We start from the raw sequence: 17734 nt of genomic DNA on the forward strand, positions 1-17734 counted from the left end.
ACTAAATAAATAAAGTATATTTGAATGGTTCAAATAACATGTTTACATGCTACAACTTACCCACCGCAATCTACACAAACACTTTCACATACTGCACATGTGTGTACATTCTGGATACACAGGGTGTTTGTTGACACTAAAGCCTTCAATTGTAATATGAATGTGTTATTGGCTATAACAGTCTGAGAAGACTTGATCTATTGATCAATAGGTAACATATGGACAGGTTGACTGAGATCTCTCACTCACGAGACGAATAGTTTTTCAAAAACATTTGGCATGTTTTAATGATTATTTTAAACAAATAATGATTAAAATAATATACACAAACATGTATCCTAGTGTTAATGTGAAGAGTCAATGTAGGTGTTTACTAAATCAGACAACAGAGACCTTGCAAATTCCAGTAAAGCAAAGAATATTCTGCAAAATAAATGATACAACCTGTTGACTTTTTGTATTACATGAGAGAAATGTGCCACAATATTAATTTGATTATTGCTTGAAGTGTATATTTAGTAAAATTGACTATGTACACATCATCATTATATTAAGTCCTAATTATTGAATGACTCTCCAGCATCCTCAGCATGAAACGTTGACGGCTCTGATAGGAAGTCTGGCTCAACTTCACAACTCTTTTATATATAGTAATATGACAAACTAATAGCTGTGTCCTGTTCAAGTAATGTTGTAAATTGGATAAACGTTAAATGTTTAAAAAGATGGATTGTAATGTTCTGTAATTACAATTTATAATATTGTAATAACTTAAGTTATTTAATACTCCAATGGTATTGATATGTACTTTAAGCTCTGCAGTCAATTCTTTAGTTAGTTATATGTATTAACTGTCTTTAACAAGCAGGACAACGGAGGACTTTTCTCTTGAGGGCAGTGAAGTGGCTCTTAAAAGAGCCGTTGTTATCGTCAGTGGAGCAGCAGCAGTTTATGCTCTCTCTCCGCGGATGCGGCGGGCCAGCTGGATGTCCTTGGGCATGATGGTAACCCTCTTGGCGTGGATGGCGCACAGGTTGGTGTCCTCGAACAGGCCGACCAGGTAAGCCTCGCTGGCCTCCTGCAGAGCCATGACAGCGGAGCTCTGGAAGCGCAGGTCGGTCTTGAAATCCTGAGTGATTTCTCTCACCAGGCGCTGGAAGGGCAGCTTGCGGATCAGCAGCTCCGTGGATTTCTGGTAGCGACGGATCTCTCTCAGAGCCACGGTACCGGGCCTGTAACGGTGAGGCTTCTTCACGCCGCCGGTGGCCGGGGCGCTCTTACGTGCAGCCTTGGTGGCGAGCTGCTTCCTGGGGGCTTTGCCTCCGGTGGATTTACGAGCGGTCTGCTTGGTTCTATATCGTATAGGCTTCGCCCTTTAAGGGTATCGCTAGTGGGTTTATCCCTCGCATGCATGCGCAGCACTGAAAACTTTAGTCCACGCCCACCAACTGTGGGCCCCACCCCGGTCTCACCGTGTATGAATTGGAGTGAGACCGGCCGCTCGTTTTTCATTTTTCTTCATCCATGAAGCAGCACGGAACTTCCAAGAATAACATTCGCCTCTGCCCGGTCTGCAACACCGGGTACATTATGTCCGATGACCTCCACCCGCGATGCGAGTCGTGCCTGGGGCCTAAGCACGCCGGCCTGGCGCTCACCCCCGGAGCCACCTGCGCTTTCTGCAAGCCCCTCACGGAGGACGAGAGACGCAGGCGAGCTGAGGCTTACATGGACGGTGACAGGTTCGCTTCGCAGCGGGTTTTCAGGCCGGACGATGCCACCGATTTTTTCGGTGCAACGGAGTCACTTGACTCCGCTCCTGGAGCAGAAGAGCAATGTCCTCCCACAGATCCCACCCTTAAGGGCTGCGGAAGGAGCTCCTGGACGCTCCCATTAGTCCGGAAGGACTCTTCGTGCCCCGGCTGCAGGCGGCACTCGATGAGATGCAACAGACCGCAGATGAGGCCGAAAGGTTCAAGAGACACATTTCCCGAGGCTCCCGTCCACAGGAGCACCGGCGAGATCACCGGACTCCTTTTCATCAGCGGACGGGGCGTCCCGCTTCTCAGCTCCACCTGTCCAACCCCCACCTCCTCCTACTCGCACGGGCCCGCCGGCTGCACGACAGACACCGCGATGGGGAAAGAATCGACGGGCTGCTGCCTCTTCCTGGTCCAACCCACCGGAGGAACCCCCCCAGGAAACAGTGGAGGAGATTGACATTTTGGGGGGGGGGATATGTGTGAGCTGAATATGGGAAGTTTTGAAATAAAACAAAAACATCTTCCCCAGAAAAGCAAATCCTTCAAACAGTTTGTACTTGAGTCAACGGACTCTGCTGTCACTGTTTCACACACATCATTCCCCACACTGTGTGAGCTGCCCTCTGATTCACGGCACAGACTCACAACACTAAGTCGGTACATCTCCTCTGTCACAAAAACAGAGTGCCCCCCCACACCGTTTTCTGCTGACAGTAAGTGTGACCATGAGCCTACGAGGGCCGTCACCACGCCTCGTGTTGACAGCACACACACTGTATCTGCACTCAGCGTCCAAGAAGGGGGTGAAAAAGGCGCCTGCTGCAAAAAAAGCCCCCGCGAAGAGGGTCGCCAAACCTAAAGCGAAGAAGACAGCAGCCAAGAAGAAGTGAGCTGTCCTCACTGTGAAAAGTGTCCATCCTGGTAAAAGGCTCTTTTAAGAGCCACACAAGTCTATCCACAAAGAGCTGAGTCCTCATCATTCACCACCACTGTCAATTAATATGTAGGGACAGAGTTCTTAAGTATAGGGAGTCAAGTTATGTAGAAAGATATTAAAGATGTGTATATGTCCGAATTTAGAACTTATCTCACATCAACACATCAAATAATATCAAGTAATACAAAACATATTTTTAGGCTGATTGAGGGAGAAGCAGACTGCCATACACACGCATACACCATTTAACATGATGTGCAACGATATCCACTTTACATAATACTTCTTCTTTAAGAGTGTTCCTTCGTTGTTATACTTGTTGAAGTGCTTTGCATCAAGCGCAACCCTTGGGGAACTATAAATTAAAACGAGTCCCACGACACAGCTGCGTGAAAAGCCGCAGACGTCCTTGCAGAAGCATGCGCCGGCCTTATGGCCTTCGTCAAACACCCGCAGTACGAGGGGACGTCAGTGGCTAACGCACGCACACTGTGGTGTGCAAGTGTGTTCTTCATAGCAACAACTGTGTTGCTCAGTGAGAATTTATATATGCACTAAATGGCTGTGTGTCTGTGTGTATATATTAATGTATGTGTGTGTGTCTGTCTGTGTGTATACATTAATGTATGTTCGTTAATCTATTTTAATTAAGATACAAGACAGATAATTGTAGCAACATGATTAATTTACTTTGCTTCACAAGAATATATTCGTTCTGGTTTCCATGCCACTCTATCCATGTGAAAGATGGAATGAGTAATGTTGACTACACTACATTTGTAGTCACATTATTGCTTTTTATTATAGTTATCTAGATACATGGGATGGCTGATCTTACCCCCTGGCTCGACGTACAGAGTTGTCACCTACGTGTGTGAGGAGTAAACTAGCTGCGCTCTGCTCCTCAAATTAACTTAGAGTTAATCATAATTCTGAGAAAAGAGATCACTTAAAAAACACTCTGCTTGCTTACTTTAGTTTAATGACAGCCACTGATCAAGTCGATGCTGCTACACAGCTAATTTTTATGACTCAGAACAGACAAGTAGCTGCAATAAAACAGGAGAAGCTGAGCAACTGGAAAACAAAGCTTCTGACAGGACATGGAGGAGAGTTCATCTGGTCGTGGACGTTGTTCCGGTTCACATATTTGGAGAGCAGCGTCATCTGTTGGCTGCCTGTTGTTACTACAATGTTAATATATTTTTTGAAGACGAAATCGTCCTTTTTCGTAGCAGCTCACCCACAACTTCATTACTTTACACTTTAACACACAGATTCTAGGTGTCACATTCAGATTGTTTAGGACAGCCTCATCACTGAAACACCAGAAGAATCACAGGAGGGAATATATACAATAATAATGATGGCTGAGCTCAGTGGCGATTTTAGCCTGAAATTTCTGGTGCGGCAATTTTGTATGACGTCATGTCACCGTCACAAAAATATAGGTAGCTGATTATTATAAGCAGTAGGCCTATATAGACCAGTGAGATATACCATGGGCTGCATTTTGAGTGCCAGCAGGGAGCAGAAATCCTATTTCAAATACATTTCACATGCTTTAGCGCTCAGCCCGACACAAAGATGCGGCCTATAATACATAATTTAAGTAAAATGATTGTAACAAAGTAAAAAGATTAGACAGACACATAGCTCAAATAACCTGCATAATTTATTATTATCAACATGAGGACGACATGCACCAGCTTCATCTGCACAACACTTTGTGTTTTCCTCCCTAACTAAAGACGGCCTGCAACTGTTTAGAGTCATTGCTAAGTGTCATGGATAATAGAGTTAATTTCTATATTCATTATATATTATATATTCAAATGAACACTTATTAGAACAATGTTTATCTTTTGCTTTCTGATTTGATACACTTTAGATAAGAACCCAGTGTTTTATTTTTCTTCTTTGCCATAAGAGACAGAACACGGTCAGCACAATATTTAAACCTGATTGTTAATATTTCCTGTGTCACAACCACTATATGTTAAATGTATCTGAGGAAATGGTTTAGACAGTTTATGTCTTTTCATTCTCCTAAAGTAGTTTGTCAGCATCAAGCTGAACAGAATATGGCTGCTACATGAACATGTGTTTCCTAAGAAAAAAAAGGTTTGTGAAATAAATATTTTCCGCGAGATAAATAGATCTTCTTTGAAAGTAAATCTGAGTAACCCCCACCTGACCACATTTTGGCATTTACACCCAGTGCTCATGTGAAAATTAATAGAAATTTACTTTTTCAGATTTAAGAGTTTCAAATCATAATTGCTCTCCTTTGAATGCAAACCTCTCTAACCCTATTCTGATTAGTTTTTCAACAATGACAATAACCATGTGTAGTGTTGAGATATCTATGTTTTGTTCTCTATCTTATGAATATATTTTACTATATTTTACCTACATTTATACCCTGTGAATCAATATTAGCTGTATAGTCTATAGAATAAACAATATTACAACTGTTTGTTTCATCTGGAGTAATGTATAACTTCTGGACTCAGGCACAGGGTCAAACACAGAGCGTAACCATTTGAGTGTTAAACTGACTGCTAATGAAACCATGGATTCTCAGGAAGGAGAGAGGACTTAAACAATGAACCATTTCATGAATTATTATGGGAAAAACATATGAAATCCTCCTCTAAGGTCTAATCTGCTTGGTCTCTCCACTGTAAAAAACTCCCTTCTTGATAGAGACACCTGGTGGAGTAAACCTTCTCTCACAATGATGTGCTTGCAAAAAACTGCACTTTGAGAGACAGTCTACATCTGGCCAATTGCTGTATGCCCTCAAGAAAAGAACCGCCTCTGTGTTGCAATCTGTGTCTTTGACAAATACTGTGGACTTGGAAAAGTGGGGGCTTCTTCTCGACATGATCCAGTGACCTGGTGACGTGTCCTGGAGAACTCCAGAGACTCTCTGTAAGTATGGTTCTTATACAATAAACGTATTACTGTGAAACTTTTGAACACTGATCTTGTCTGAATTATTAACCTTTCCCACTTGAACCTCGAATCAACGAACACGCTGTCTGGTCCAGAAGGGACCGGGCTCAACAGTAGCTATGTTAACAAACTTGTAGCTAAAGGTAAAACCATGTCTGAAAAAGGTTGTAATTTTTAACAACTAAACTGGATACCTTAATTCAGGACCATGGACACAGTGGTTTGTTGTGTTTAGGTGCACCGCTCTGAATGGATGTTTCGGAGCTTATGTAGACCAGAGGTTCCCAAAGTGGGGGTCGCATGATGCCTTCAAAAAAACAAATACATTTTAAAATGGAATTTTTAACCCTTTATTGTATAAATATATACATAAATATGAGTTGAAATGAGAATAACACCATGCGATAAAAAACATTTCCATCAGGTTTTTCCTTTTTCTTTGTTGACCCTTGAGGTTATTACAACACGGATTAGCGGAACGAGCGAGAATTGCAAAGCCATACAATCCCAGTCGCAGATCAAAGGACATCATATGAGTTGGCATATTTAATTGCACAGGCATCAAAGCCACACACAATCGGCGAAACATAAACTAAACCAGCTGCTGTAGCTATAAATCTGGCCATGCATGGGGTCAAATTAGCCTGTGAGCTGGAATCAGTGCCACTGTCTAACGGTACTATTGCCCGGCGCATCACGGACAAACCCAGGACATAAAGTGCCAGCTAGTGGATAGAGTAAAGAAAGGGAAATATGCTTTACAGTTGGATGAATCTACAGATATATTAAACTCTGCCGAGCTCCTTGTTTTCATCAGGTACAGTTTTGACGGAAAACGTAATGCTGTTTTGCTCGGCACTCCGGAGTGGACCTGCACAGGTGAGGACATTTTTACAAAACTAAAAGAAGAGGGACTATCTCCGGAAAACTGTATTGGTGTGTGTAGGGACAGGGCTGGGGTGATGCTGGGGACAAAGGCAGGACTGAAAGCGAGAGTCTGACAAGTGGCGCCGCAAGTAAATTCCACACACTGTAGTACTCAGAGAGAATCTCTTGCAAGCAAAACACTTGAACCAGAGCTTAAACATATTCTTGAAATTGTGATAAAAATGGTCAACTACATAAAAACCCGTCCACTACTTGTGCGAAAAGACTTTCTCAGCCCTGAAAGACATAAAGAATAAATACAGAGCGCAGCTAAACGTGGAGAATGATCTCCGAGAATGGACTTGCTCTGCTCCATGCATATTGCCCACCTATCTCATTAGTGAGTTTAAGAAATTAAAGTAATGTTTAGGCTAAAATAAATAACCCTAAAGTTTTTGCATATGGCAGCAGTAATTTCTCTGCTGCTCGTTATGCACACAGACGCACACAGACATCACATATGCACATTTTTTTTTTTTATATTTACAGCATATGCTCACTCAGCCCTACTATTTATACAGGGAGTTTCCCTGTATTCTGGTTATATTTTATTTCTTAAATTGCTATAAAATGATATCATGGCTGTTAGGCTGTTGTTCTTTTGTGTTGTAATAATGCCTGTGTTTGCAAAGGCCTAATACTGTGTGCGTGGCTGTGCACAACATTCATAAACACATCCATGGGCGATGGGGGTCTCCATCCTCTGGCACCGTTGTTTTGGGGGTCTCGGGCTGAAAAGTTTGGAAACCCCTGATATAGACTTAATATATGGATATGTTGTGTACTAAAAAGATCATAAATCGATAACCATTAGCTTCAAACCACCAGTGTATAACAGCACTATAAAAATACATTTGTTATTATATTATTTGTAAATATTGTCCCGGTGGACACGGGACAGAATACGTACTTCAATATGAGCCCTAATTATAATATGAAACCATGATCTTAATACCAATAGTTGCGGTATTAGTTTAAAGTGGATGATTTTATATTGATGGACATGTCCTTAGAGTCAGGACAGTTTGTCTCCATAGAGTGTGTGTAGCATAGCTCAACATAAATGATCTTGTGCTTGAATAGATAACAATATGGATATTCAGTGTCACAAATCAGTGACTAAATGATAATATACCAGACGTATATTAGCTCAGCTTACAGACATGGAAGCGCATAAGGTGGAAATGATGTTACGTAATGTCTAAAAACCATTGACAGAAGACGTGAGGTTACTGATGCTGACCATGCTCCATCCAAAACAATCACATAACAAACCGGATTTATATTGATGTGGTAAATTACCTGTCCAGTAGAAAATTGGCGACTTCAGCATGGTTCCAAAACCCTTTGCTGCTCATTTCCACCTCTGAAATGCGATACCGATGTTTATCATTGTTTTCTGTCGTTGCCTGTCCTGATTGCATTTCGCCTCACCGTGTTTCGCTTCTTTGACAACGGTGATGTACGCTCAATTGCCTTTGCTGATGTTTGTGTGTAGTTATGATCCTCCGTTTAGCCTTATTTCAGTTTGCCAGTTACCAACAAGCTCTCAGAAACTTTTAACAACAGACAACATGCTGCAGCTACAGAGCCCTGGTCACCCGTTTATTTTGTTCTCCAGTGTTTACGGTAAGCGTGCTGCGTCATTTCGTCACTTCCTGTTATTGCCACGGGACACGGGTGGTGTAGTCGCTATCTGAATTAGCTCCTCCGCTAAACACAACTGTCTTTCTGTTCTACTACGGCTAAAATCACCGGTATATAGTTAAGGACCCTCACATACCAGCCCCTCCTCTCTGGTGCTTTGTGATTCTGTGTTCTGTTTAAATCTCACACTCATAGTTTTAGCAGCGATGTGTTCTCTCTCTCCCTCTCGCTCCACCGCTCTCTCCTGCTCCGAGTGTCTCATGTTTACTTACTCCTCCGCCTCCATTAACAGTAGTGGTAAATGTAATAAATGTAGTATGTTGGTAGACATGGAGGCGAGGCTTAGCAACTTAGAAGCTCGGCTCCTCAGCTTAGAACCCCCGTTAGCTATAGTTAGCCGACCCGTGCTAGCCGCAGCGAAGCCACCTAGCTTAGCTTCAGCTAGCAGTCCCTCGACTTGCCCCGGGCAGCCGGGAGCCCAGGGTGGCTGGGTGACGGTCCGGAGGGGGCATAGTACCACCCATAGAAAGCCCACGATTAAAGAGCCACCAGCTCACGTCTCAAATAGATTTTCTCCACTCAGCGACGCACCCGCTGAGAATCAAACTCTGGTTATTGGCGACTCGGTTCTCAGAAAGGTGAGATTAGCGACACCAGCGGCCATAGTCAATTGTATCCCGGGGGCCAGAGCCGGCGACATCCAATCCAAATTGAAGCTGCTGGCTAAAACTAAACGTAAATACAGTAAAATCGTAATTCACGTCGGCAGCAACGACTCCCGGCTTCGTATGTCGGAGGTCACTAAAGTTAATGTGGAGTCTGTGTGTGCTTTTGCTAAAACGATGTCGGACACAGTAATTTTCTCTGGCCCTCTCCCTAACACTACAGGTGATGACATGTTTAGTCGCATGTTGTCTTTTAACCGCTGGCTGTCGAGGTGGTGTCCTGTAAACGGTGTGGGCTTTATAGATAATTGGCAAACTTTTTGGAGGAAACCTGGTCTTGTTAGGAGAGATGGCGTTCATCCCACTTGGGATGGAGCAGCTCTCTTATCTAAGAATATTACTAAGTCTATCACATGACAACCCAGAGTTGGGACCAGGAAGCAGAGCTGCAGTGCTAAACACTTCTCTGCGCTCCCTCTGGATCAGTCACCCAACCGCATAGAGACTGTCTCTGTCTACCGTCCGATTCAATTATTTAAATTAAACAATAACAGAGCGAGAACTCACAATAATCTTATACAAATTAAAACAACCTCTGGAACAACACAGGAAACTAAGACTTTCAAATGTGGTCTTTTAAACATTAGATCACTGTCCTCAAAGGCTATTTTAGTTAATGAACTAGTCTCAGACTACAATATAGATTTATTGTCCCTTACTGAGACGTGGCTGCATCCTGATGAATATGTCAGTTTAAATGAAACTACTCCCCCCAGTCATATAAATTCACACGTTCCCAGGGAACTCGGGCGAGGAGGTGGAGTTGCTGCTATTTTTAACTCCAGTCTATCAATTAATCCTAAACCTAAACTTAGCTACAACTCATTTGAATGTCTTGTTCTTAATCTTCCACGTCAATCTAGGAAACACCAACAGCCAATCATATTTTCTGTAGTTTATCGTGCTCCTGGGGCTTATACTGAATTTCTAACAGAATTCCCTGAGTTTTTATCAAACCTAGTCCTGAAGACAGATAAAATTATTATTGTTGGTGACTTTAATATTCATGTTGACAATAATAAAGATAGCCTGAGCGTAGCATTTATTTCAATACTAGACTCAATTGGTTTTAGTCAGTGTGTGCATCAACCTACTCATTGTTGTAACCACACACTTGACCTTGTGTTATCATACGGTGTCAAAATTGAACATTTAACAGTACTTCCGCGCAATCCAGTACTATCAGATCATAATTTAATAACCTTCGATTTTTCACTATCTGAATATATGCCCCTAATAAAAAACTCATTTTCTAGATGTCTACCTGATAGTGCTGTAGCGAAATTTAAGGAAATAATTCCGATTACATTTAAACCCGTATTATCCGTCGACATAAACAACAAATTCTTTAAAAACCCGAGCTCTATTGAGATTGACCACCTCGTAGAAAGCTCTGCAGACTCATTACGATTAACATTAGACTCAATAGCGCCTCTAAAAAAGAAATGTGTAAAACATAGTAAATTAGCTCCGTGGTATAATTCCAAGACACATGAGTTGAAACAAATATCAAGAAAACTAGAAAGGAAGTGGCGCTCCAGCAACAGTGTTGAAAATCTCCTAGACTGGAAGAGTAGTGTTACAGAATATAAAAAGGCTCTCCACAAAGCAAGAGCTGCCTATTATTCAAAACTAATAGAAGAGAATAAAAACAACCCCAGGTTTCTCTTCAGCACTGTAGCCAGGCTGACAGAGAGTCACACCTCCACCGAACCCAGTATTCCTCGATCCCTAAATAGCAATATCTTTATGACCTTTTTTAATGATAAAATTCTAACTATTAGAAATAAAATCAATCATCTCCTGCCCTCAATTGGCACTAATACCCTCCCAACAATAGAGATCTCAGAAACGGCTGAGAATCCTTCCCATTATTTAGACAGCTTCTCTCTGATCACCCGTGATCAGTTTACCAAAATAGTCTCAGGTTCTAAACCAACAACCTGTATTTTAGATCCGATTCCAACTAAATTACTTAAAGAAATTCTGCCCCTAATAGATAATTCGTTACTTAACACAATCAATCTGTCATTATCATCAGGTTATGTACCACAGTCTTTTAAAATAGCTGTAATCAAACCCCTACTCAAAAAACCCACCCTAGACCCAGAGGTTTTAGCAAATTACAGGCCAATATCTAATCTCCCCTTCCTATCTAAAATCTTAGAAAAAGTTGTAGCCAATCAGCTGTGTGAGTTTCTCCAGGAAAATAATATATATGAAGACTTTCAGTCTGGGTTTAGAACCAATCATAGCACAGAGACAGCCCTGGCAAAAGTCACTAATGACCTTCTAATAGCTTCAGATCAGGGACTTGTGTCTGTCCTCGTTCTGTTAGATCTCAGTGCAGCATTCGACACAATTGACCATCAAATTTTATTAGAGAGACTAAAACAGTTAATTAACATTAAAGGAACGGCCTTAAACTGGTTTAAATCTTATTTTGCTGATCGCTCCCAATTCGTTCAAATCAATGATGAGTCATCGGTGCGCACCAAAGTTAACCATGGTGTCCCACAGGGGTCTGTGCTCGGCCCAATTTTATTCTCATTATATATTGCCCTTGCTTCCAATGACACAGTCAGGAACTTGGGAGTGATCTTCGATCCTGATTTGTCCTTTAATAGTCACTTAAAAGTAATTTCTAGGACCGCGTTTTTCCACTTGCGTAATATCTCAAAAATCAGACATGTCCTTTCGCAAAAAGATGCAGAAAAACTAGTCCACGCCTTTGTTACATCGAGACTGGACTATTGTAATTCATTATTATCAGGCTCCAGCAGCAAGTCGTTAAAGACTCTGCAGCTGGTCCAAAATGCCGCAGCACGTGTCCTGACAAGAACTAAGAAAAGAAAGCACATTTCTCCAGTATTAGCATCGCTACACTGGCTTCCTGTTAAATCTAGAATCAAATTTAAAATTCTCCTCCTCACCTTCAAGGCCCTTAATGATATGGCACCTCTTCACCTTAAAAGAGATGTTAGTTCCATATCAACCTACTAGAGCACTCCGATCCCAGAACTCAGGTTTACTTGTTGTCCCTAAAGTCTCTAAAAGTAGAGTAGGAGCCAGAGCTTTTAGCCATCAAGCCCCACTGCTGTGGAATAATCTCTCACTTTCAGTTAGGGAAGCAGACACGCTCTGTTCGTTTAAAAGTAGACTCAAAACCTTCCTTTTTTATAAACTTATAGTTAGAGCTAATTAGTGCGATGTTCCAAATTTGATTAAATGGCAAAAACCCCTGATGATGCTAAGACCCACAGGGAATTTATGACACAAGACACACGGAGCTTCTCTTTCCTGCTTCTCCTTCCTTTTTCTCCATATTTATCACATCAAGATAATTCTTATCTGATCAGTACATGTTACTAACTTGACCCCTTTTCCCGGAGTTTCTGTGCCTTAGCGCCCGCGGATGCAGGGCCACAGCTGTGGCCGCACCATGGATTATGATTGTGGATCGCGTGTCGGAGGTCGCAATGGTGGATCCAGTTCGGTGGATTCTGTATCGTGCCAGCTGATCGTCGTTGTAATGGAGGATCCTTTGTCGCGTTGGCATCGGATGATGAGGGACCACGACCGAGGCGGCAGCTGATGATGGATTCTAACTGGCGGCGGTGGACAATGACTGTAGACTATAGTGGATACCATCCTGACGCTGGATCGTGGTCTCGCTGGCTGCTGGCCAGAGACTGTGATTGCAGCGGGACTGCCTGACACATAGTATTGAAAAATGTTTAGCCTCATGGATGCTGCTAAAAATCCTGATGATGTTTTCTTACACCTGACATCTATTGCACTTCTGTCCGTCCTGAGAGAGGGATCCCTCACATGTGGCTCTCTCTGAGGTTTCTACATATTTTTACCTGTGAAAAGGGTTTTTAGTAGTTTTTCCTTACTCTTGTTGAGGGTTAAGGACAGAGGATGTCACACAATGTTAAAGCCCCATGAGACGAATTGTTATTTGTGAATGTGGGCTATACAAATAAAACTTGATTGATTGATTGATTGATTGACTCCTCAGCCAGCTCCTTATTCTCCTGTAAAAGGGGACGTTTCGGTCTCAGCCTTTTTCACAGTTGATTTGGCCTTTGTCACTTTCTTTCTGCATAGAAATGAGGAAATATGAGGTAAATAAACAGAAAGACACTCAATGTGAAAGAAGCTTTATTGATCGAGGCTGTTGTCTCATACTCACGCAGGTACTGGGACTTTGGGTGGTGGCGCTGGAGAGTCCATATCGCTGTCGACCGCGGTGCTGTTGTCTGGGGCGAAGCTGGTATTGTCATCACTGCTAACCGCTTTCCTTTTTGGAGCATCCTTCGTCCCCAAGACATCGAAGTCATCTTCACTGTAAGAGACTCTGTACCTTACTGCAGCTGAAGAGGTAAGAAACAGAAAGGGTTGATTTTACAAAAGTATGTATTGTTTTTATTTAATCCAATTTTTTTGGGGGGGGGGGGGGGTTATACAAGAGTCTACCTCATAATAGATCAGTCATCAAGTTAGAAGTAGATTGAGATAAGAGAGGAGGAACTCAGGAAATGAGTTCTATCTGTGTTGTAATTCAAAGTCTGGAATGTTCACATCTCGTGTCATGGTCTGGGTAAGGGAAGCACTTAAAACAATCTGCTGAGTATGCAGGGTGTAGGAGCAAGCAGAGCCTTTTCATATGAATAGAAATGTCTCAATACACTCGTCTTAACTCTTACTGATGAGGGGGCTTGGGGTCAGACTCACATTTAGTTCTACGCTCGACGCGTTCCCTGGCAACCACCACTTCCTCTGTCTCCATGTCACCGCTGGACAGATCTTGAGACCCGTCATCCGACTACGGGTTCCTCTTGGGCTTCTTGGCGGAAGGCTTGAACTGAATGGTGGTCTGCTTGACTAGCTTTGATGGGGCTGAAGCGAAATAGTTTTTTTTTGGTTATATATAATATAAACGCAATCCAGCTTTTTTAAACAATACTTTGAGATGAAAGTGTAATATTTTACTGGCTTTCAAAAAAAACAAAAAAAAACCAAGACCACAGGTTTTACATCAGAGCTGGTGCAAAGAGAAAGTCACATGGTCCGTGATGGCTTCTGAACTAAAACTCAAAACATTGTAGGTTAACATTTTCTCCACCTTTTACTTTTGGCTGAGTTTTAGCTTTCTTGCTGAGTCGTGCAACCAAGCCAAGCTCCTCCTCTGGCTCTGCGTTCTCTGCATCTCCGCCAAACTCCATCTTCACCACAACATCTTCACTCTGCAATCACAGAAACAAAGTCAAGCAACATCTTACAAGATACAGACCACTTTGGATGATTCAACTACCACCCCAATTCACAAATAAGGATCTTCAAGAGACAAGAAATTTTAGGAGACCTACCTTGATCCTCTGGCGACCGGCCTTCTTGCAGGCCTCAGCTTTCATGGTACTGGTAACCCGTGGGATGAAGCAGCGGCCCTGTGGAGTGGGCAGAGTCTCCTGCTTCACCTTCACGGCTTTGCCTTTTCCAGTCCCCTTTGTAGCAGGCATGGCGTTACCCTCCTTTTCTTTTGCCTCAACGCGCTGAGAATAAGGAAGAACAAGAGCAGACGAAGATTAAGGAGGGGAAAGTGTGACGCTGACAACACTGAACGTAATCAGACCTAGCTTAGATCAACACTCAATATGGATACAATGATATGTCAATCAGCCACATTATGAGAGAAGAAACCAAGAGAAAATACCACTAGTTCCTCAGAGAAAGCAGCAAGGTCTTCCTTCCACAAGTCTGCTGGTGACTTCTTCTTCAGGGTGTTCAGCTCTGTTATCTGTAGAACAGCAGTTGAGTGAAAAACTGGCAAAGTTTAGACGATAGATTCCAATGTAAAAGTTTAGATTTTGACCATCAGTGAGCTTGTGGCAGAGCTGAACATCAGACCTTAGCATCCCTCTGTTTGCACAGATCCTCTTTCTTCTCTTTGCTCAGGAACCACCTGGGCATGCTGAGTAGGTAGTTGTAATCCGGCGCACTGGGGTCTTCCTTCTCTTCTCCTTCCTTTTCCTCTCCCTCCTCCAGCTGCTCATCATTCTAAAAGCATGACAACAAATAAATAATTGGTTTTGCACAAGTGGGGGCTGAGTTTTCAACATTCCTCTCTGAAAACCAGTTGGATCAAAGTGACTCACCTTCTCTTGAGCCTGTTTCCAAGCTTTGACTGGGTCTGAGTCGTAGCCCATCTCCTTCAGCATGCGGATCAGCTCCTTCTTTGGCTTGTTCTCTACAAGAAGGTACACAGTGTTGACACACAAACAACAGGTCTCAACAATATTGGCAAAAATTATCCTCTAAATGGAGGCTTCCTAACAACATGTCTTTGAGTTAAATTGCCACATGGTGTACTTTAAACAAAAACTTGCAACATGCCACTAACCAATGACCAGGGTGCCCTCGACTTTCTCCAGGATGAAGCGGGCCTGATTGGTGAGCCTGGCGCTCTCTGCCCCCAGCATGCCGACCAACCAGTCCTTTCTCAGCGAATAGTGTGACCATGTGTGTCTGGGAGGAGCATACTCTTCTTTCCTCAATGCACACATGGAGAAATGCAGTTTTCTCAACTGGTGCATTTTGAATGATCTGTACTTGATTTTATAAAACAGCGACAACAGTAATTAAGTGCATGCTTTCAGCTAACGAACGACTTCGGCTAGCTAACTTTATCCGTTAGCATGGAGTTCATCGTTCGGCGAGCACTAGAGCTAGCACTCGAACTAGCTGTTAGCTGTTGTTAGCTAGCTTCACCGTGCGCGAGCAGCAAATACAAACATGCTTGTGCAGTTACCTTCAGTGGGTCGGCCAAACCTCTCGCGCCAAGTGCAAGGACCAATCCGGCGAAGGTACGTCTGATGATTCTGCTCAATGAGGAACGTAGACCCGTCTTCCTTCAGCCGTAAAAACAACCAATCAGCGACAGCAAACAAGGTATGAGCCCGCCCTTGTTGTGACTCGCGGCCAATCAGCTACAATGGAAATATATCCACAAAGGAAAGGACATTAAAACTGTCCATTCAGGCCTGATTTGTCAATAACTGACCAATGCGGATATGAGCTTTTGGTATTAATTAATTTCTTGATTGTTATTTGTCACGGTCAATGGAGGTCCATCCCCGACACGTTTTTGGAACTACAAAAAAGCTGTTTGTGTGTGTTAGAAGGGAGGATATTGATTTGAATGCCTAAAAGTCTGTACTATAACTTCAAACACACTTTTTCAATTGCTGCACTCTATGCACAATACATCACTGAATAAACAGCTTATTAACAATATCCAGAAAATTTCTCCCTAGAAATGTGGAATGTGTGCAGTGTACCTCCTGCCGGGTCCAGAGACTGTGTCAGTTTGAGAGAGAGAGAGACACAGACTGGCTGGTGTCCCGCTTGAAAAATGGGAAATCAATACTTTAACCTTTGAAACTGTCAGAGACATCAAAGACTCCTTTGATCTATGACCACTGCCACTGTCACTCGTTTCTTGGATGAAGGCTCCCATTGACTGCCTTAAAAAAAGGCCCGCTGTTTTTCACAATTTAAAAAATGAGATAAAAGTCAGACCACACCATTCCCGACCGAGATGCATGTTCTGATGTATTTTTGGTGGCAGAAGAACGATGAATAATAACAACGATAAAAAGTATGGGGAATAATAATATAGGTGCATGCATTGCATTACTGCACACAAAATAATAACAATAATTATAGTAAAACGTATTAGTATAACATTTATATAGAAACCCTATCATTTCCCACAACGTGCAATCACTTTGCAACTGTGGAAAGAAAAAAACGTCTGCCTTGACAGGTTGGGGTGAGCGGAGAAAAATGTGAAAGAGATGGGTGGCATAGAGGGGAGAGAAGAGAGAGAGGCAGGGTAGAGAGGAAACCATCATATTTAAGCTCTGTCAGACTGGTTGTTATGATGAAAATAATAATCTTCAGTTGTACCCTGGCGTCATCAGGTGTCAAACCTGAGGGTACGCTGAGGCTAAGAGTTAATCTGACTGGCTACTGGCAGTACTAGTACATACAGTAGTGTGGGTCCTGTACATAAAACACACTTATCTCTTAAGTGCGTCTCAAGCTTTTCTAGGTGCAACTAATCCAGGTTATGCCTCATCGAATTATTGACTTGATTGTGGCACATATAATATTCAACGGGCATTAAGGTAAGTGGATTGTTGTCTAGTATTCTCCAAACTTAACCATAAGAATCTTCTTTATTTGATGTTGTGACATTTACAGTTTTTATGGCAGATGACAGAGAGAAAGATGAATCTTAATTGTGCACAAAGTGTCACATGCAGCATGTTTCAACCAAGAGAGCCCTGATACTTCATGTAAGGATATCATTTGTGGTTTACGACAAATATCTACAATCTAATGTCTGGTCTCAGGTACGTCCCTTTTAATTTCATTAAATCGCGAAACTGCACAGGTCTAATTCAGTTAGTCTTTGATGGCACATCACACAAGTTGCTGGGTCGCAGTTTTTAAAGCTCTCCAAAATTCTTTGAAGCCTCGTATGCCAGCTGTATAATCCCTCAGGATTTTCAGAGATCATAGAAGCTGTGATATCCACAGCTGCATAATCCATCCAGGATTCATGGAGCTAAGAGAAACTGCAATATTGTTTATAACTCATCTTGAAGCTACTCTTGCAAAAATGGTAAATAATTTAGCACTTCTTAGAAGTCATGTCGTTCATCTAGAGGACAGCCAAAGTATGTAAGTACAGCAAGTGGCAG

General features: G+C 42.5%; 2 protein-coding genes across 2 annotated transcripts in view; one reads left to right on the plus strand and one right to left on the minus strand.

Annotated features, from left to right (window-relative positions):
- Positions 1 to 17734, plus strand: part of LOC133015150 (histone H2A-like) — a 543969-nt gene that overhangs the window by 255058 nt on the left and 271177 nt on the right. The gene's annotated exons all lie outside the window — the stretch shown is intronic.
- On the minus strand, positions 899 to 1522 carry LOC133015642 (histone H3-like). Its single transcript, XM_061082889.1, has 2 exons — positions 1473 to 1522; positions 899 to 1373 (listed from the first exon to the last, which is right to left on the minus strand). The coding sequence occupies exons 1-2, from the start codon at positions 1520 to 1522 to the stop codon at positions 950 to 952; spliced, it is 474 nt and encodes a 157-aa protein (XP_060938872.1). The 3' UTR covers positions 899 to 949.

Source organism: Limanda limanda, chromosome 12 (assembly GCF_963576545.1).
Source record: "Limanda limanda chromosome 12, fLimLim1.1, whole genome shotgun sequence".
NCBI lineage: Eukaryota > Metazoa > Chordata > Actinopteri > Pleuronectiformes > Pleuronectidae > Limanda > Limanda limanda.